This window comes from Myotis brandtii, unplaced genomic scaffold (genome assembly GCF_000412655.1).
Source record: "Myotis brandtii unplaced genomic scaffold, ASM41265v1 scaffold397, whole genome shotgun sequence".
NCBI lineage: Eukaryota > Metazoa > Chordata > Mammalia > Chiroptera > Vespertilionidae > Myotis > Myotis brandtii.
The window spans coordinates 4,253,807-4,256,877 of NW_005365229.1; the positions used below are offsets into that span (position 1 = coordinate 4,253,807).

At 52.0% G+C, this 3,071-nt stretch overlaps 1 protein-coding gene across 9 annotated transcripts in view; it reads left to right on the forward strand.

Moving 5' to 3' along the window:
• The window catches only part of TFAP4 (transcription factor AP-4 (activating enhancer binding protein 4)), a 31,950-nt gene extending 29,334 nt beyond the window's left edge, over positions 1 to 2,616 (forward strand). For 8 of the 9 annotated variants that reach the window (XM_014545132.1, XM_014545135.1, XM_014545134.1 and 5 more), the window contains 2 exons: positions 1 to 125; positions 1,558 to 2,616. The exon at positions 1 to 125 is cut by the window's left edge and continues 3 nt beyond it. In XM_014545132.1, coding sequence (XP_014400618.1) covers positions 1 to 125; positions 1,558 to 1,752 — 320 coding nt within the window. In that variant the 3' untranslated portion in view covers positions 1,753 to 2,616. The remainder of the gene's footprint in view (positions 126 to 1,557) is intronic. The other variant, XM_014545131.1, reaches the window with a different exon arrangement.
• The last annotated feature ends 455 nt before the right edge of the window (positions 2,617 to 3,071 follow it).

The window sequence follows — 3,071 nt, forward strand, 5'->3', positions numbered from 1 at the left end:
CCACGGTGATCGTGCCGGCACCGCCACCCCCTCCCTCCCACCACATCAACGTCGTCACCATGGGCCCCTCCTCGGTCATCAACTCTGTTTCCACGTCCCGGCAAAATCTGGACACCATCGTGCAGGTACCTGGTCTCGGGAAGGAGGCAGCATGTCAGGGTTGTCCTCTGGGAATAGGCCCTTTGGGAGACATTAGAAAGCAGGAACTGAAGGGGAATGAGACAGGGCTTGTGTGGGGGAAGGTTGGGAAGCTGGGTGTGTGTCTGTCTCCATCCCCGAGTCTCCCTCTCTGTTTGCAGGGATTGGAGGGGGAGCTCTGTGAAGGTGAGGGGTAGAGATGGGGGACAGGCTTCCCTGGAAAACCTTGTTCCTTCCCTCCACGTGGGGTTTGTTGAGAGGGTCTTTTTCTACCGGAGCTCCTGGCTTCCAGAATTCCTACATCCAGCTCTTGGTCCAGAACTTCCTTTCACCTCCATCTCCTAGGACCTGAGATGGGGATGGAGGTGGCAGTGGCTGGGAGGGTGACAGTTAAGCCTCCTACAGAGGTGACAGCTCTGTGCGTCAGGCCCAAAGTCACTGCTGTACACAGCCTGGGGCAGAGACCCCTGGGGAGTCCCAGTGGCATCATCTATATATGTAATATATATAAAAGCCTAAGCGACTGTTTGACCATTCGACCGTTCGACCATTCGACTGGTAGCTATGATGCACACTGACCACCAGGGGGCAGATGCTCAATGCACAGGCATGGAAACATGGAACAGACTGATGAATCTCAGAGGGAAGGGGAGAGGAGGGAGGGTGGGAAGAGATTAACCAAAGATCTTACTAGAGGCCCAGTGCATGAAATCGTGCATGGGTAGGTTCCCTAGCAGCTGCTGGCCACTGGCTGGGGCCTCCCTTCCCTGGCTTCCGGCCGGGGCCTTCCTTTGTTCCATTCCGCCCCCTAGTGGTCAGTGCATGTCATAGCGAGTGATAGAACTCCTGGTTGGTCAAACTCCCAAGGGGACACTTTGCATATTAGGCTTTTATATATATAGACTAGAGGCCTGGTGCACGGATTCATGCACCGGTGGAGTCCCTCGGCCTGGCCTGCGGGTTTCAGGCCAAAACCAGCAGTCTGACATCCCCCAAGGGGTCCTGGATTGTGAGAGGGTGCAGGCCAGGCCAAGGGACCCCAAGGGCCTCTAGTAAAAGAAATAAACAACTAGACCAAAAAAAGTCCATTAATCCCTGGACCTTTAGTTGCACATAATTCCAGCAAATTGAATAGTGAAATTAATAACAAAGACCTTTTATCAGTGAACAGGCCAACTTTGAAATATATAAATAAGTGAAAGATGCTGGTGACCTCTAAGCAGACCTGCACTGTCATCTCCAAGGGGTTTTTCAGCTCAGCAAAGGGGTTTACTAACCCTGACTCTGGCAGGCCGCCTGCTGCTCTACCAGACTTATTTCTGGACCTTTCTGGTGTGTGTGTGTGTGTATGTGTGTGTGAGGGGAGATGGTGGCTGGCTGTGTCCCTCCAGCCATCCTCACCGCAGCCTGTCCCCCCAGGCGATCCAGCACATCGAGGGCACCCAGGAAAGGCAGGAGCAGGAGGAGGAGCAGCGGCGAGCTGTAATTGTGAAGCCAGTCCGGAGCTGCCCGGAGGCCCAGGCCTCTGACACTGCCTCCGATTCGGAGGCCTCGGACAGCGACACCATGGACCAGAGCCGGGAGGAGCCGGCTGGGACTGGGGGGCTTCCCTGACCACCCCCCAGCCCTCCTCTCCCTTCTTGGGGTTAGAGGGGGCCGGGGCAGCAACAGGAATACACGCGGGCCAGCGAGTGAGGAATTTTTACAAAATTACAATGTCATTTGGGTCTCTTTTATGACCTCTTTTTCAATACTGTAAGTCAACCTTTGAGTGAAGGCCACCCAACCTGAGGTACTGGGGGCTGGGGTGGTGGGTGTTGTGGGAGCACCGGGACACCTGGGGCTGGGCCTCACCCGGGGGGGCTGGGGAAGCTGACACTTGAGGTGCCTGGCCTCTCTCTGCCAAAAAGCATTTTTTTTTTTTCATTAAACATGTTTTTAAGAACAGGGAAAATCAAAACCCCAACGTATTTCTGCCCTCCCCAGAGCCAGCTCTGTGACCATTAGTTTTTAACTCCCCCTTCCCTCCTCTTTTTGGTTTTCTTCTTTCTCTAAGCACTTAATGGGTTGGGGGTCCGGCTGGGTCAGGACTCTCTGGGGGTCCGGGGTGGAAGTTGCTTCTCCGTTGGGGTTTGCTGCTGCCCTTTTGCCCTGCCCTTCCTTCCCTGCCCCACCTCAGCACTAGGATTTGCCACTCTCCACCACCAGCTGGCCTCCACCTCTCCCTCCAGGTTTCCCATTTTCAATCCCCAGAAATGTCTTTGTCTCTCTGTTCTGTTTGTTGGGTTTTTCTTTTTTCCCCCTTTGTTTGTTTTTTGTTTTTCTTTATTTTTTTTGTTGTTTTTTTTTTTATAACAATTTCGAGGTCTTTGTGTTCAAGGAGAGCTATTATATTTTGTTAAGAAAGTGTGTGTGGGGGGAACCATGAGGCCACCATGCCTTTATAAAGAAAAAATAAAGTTTGTACTTTGTTTTTTAGATTGTGTCTCCTGGATGTGTGGTATCCTGTGTTGCTGGGGAAGGCTTACTGGACTAGATAGAGTATGGGATGCTATTTGGACCTACCAGAGGGGATTATATGTGTGTGTGGTGTTGCAATGAGAAATCAGGATCCTTACATTCACTGGGATTACTCTGGGTATTCTGCAAAGATAAGAGATGGTATTGGGGGATGGGAGGAGTGGCTCCCAATTCCTTGGTGGGGGAGCAAGGAGAGAATGAACAACCAAGCCATAGATTCCTATCTCCAGAGAAAGGACACAGGCTCAGGGTTCCTGGTTAATCTCTAGGCTTTGCTACTTCTTCAACTTGTGTAACCTCCCTGAACCTCCGCCTCATCTACAGAAGGGAAAGACTCCCTCATGGTGTGTTTAAGAATTCAGGTCCTGGAGTTGGTCTGCAGTAGTCAGTTCTACTTTGGGCAAGCCATATAT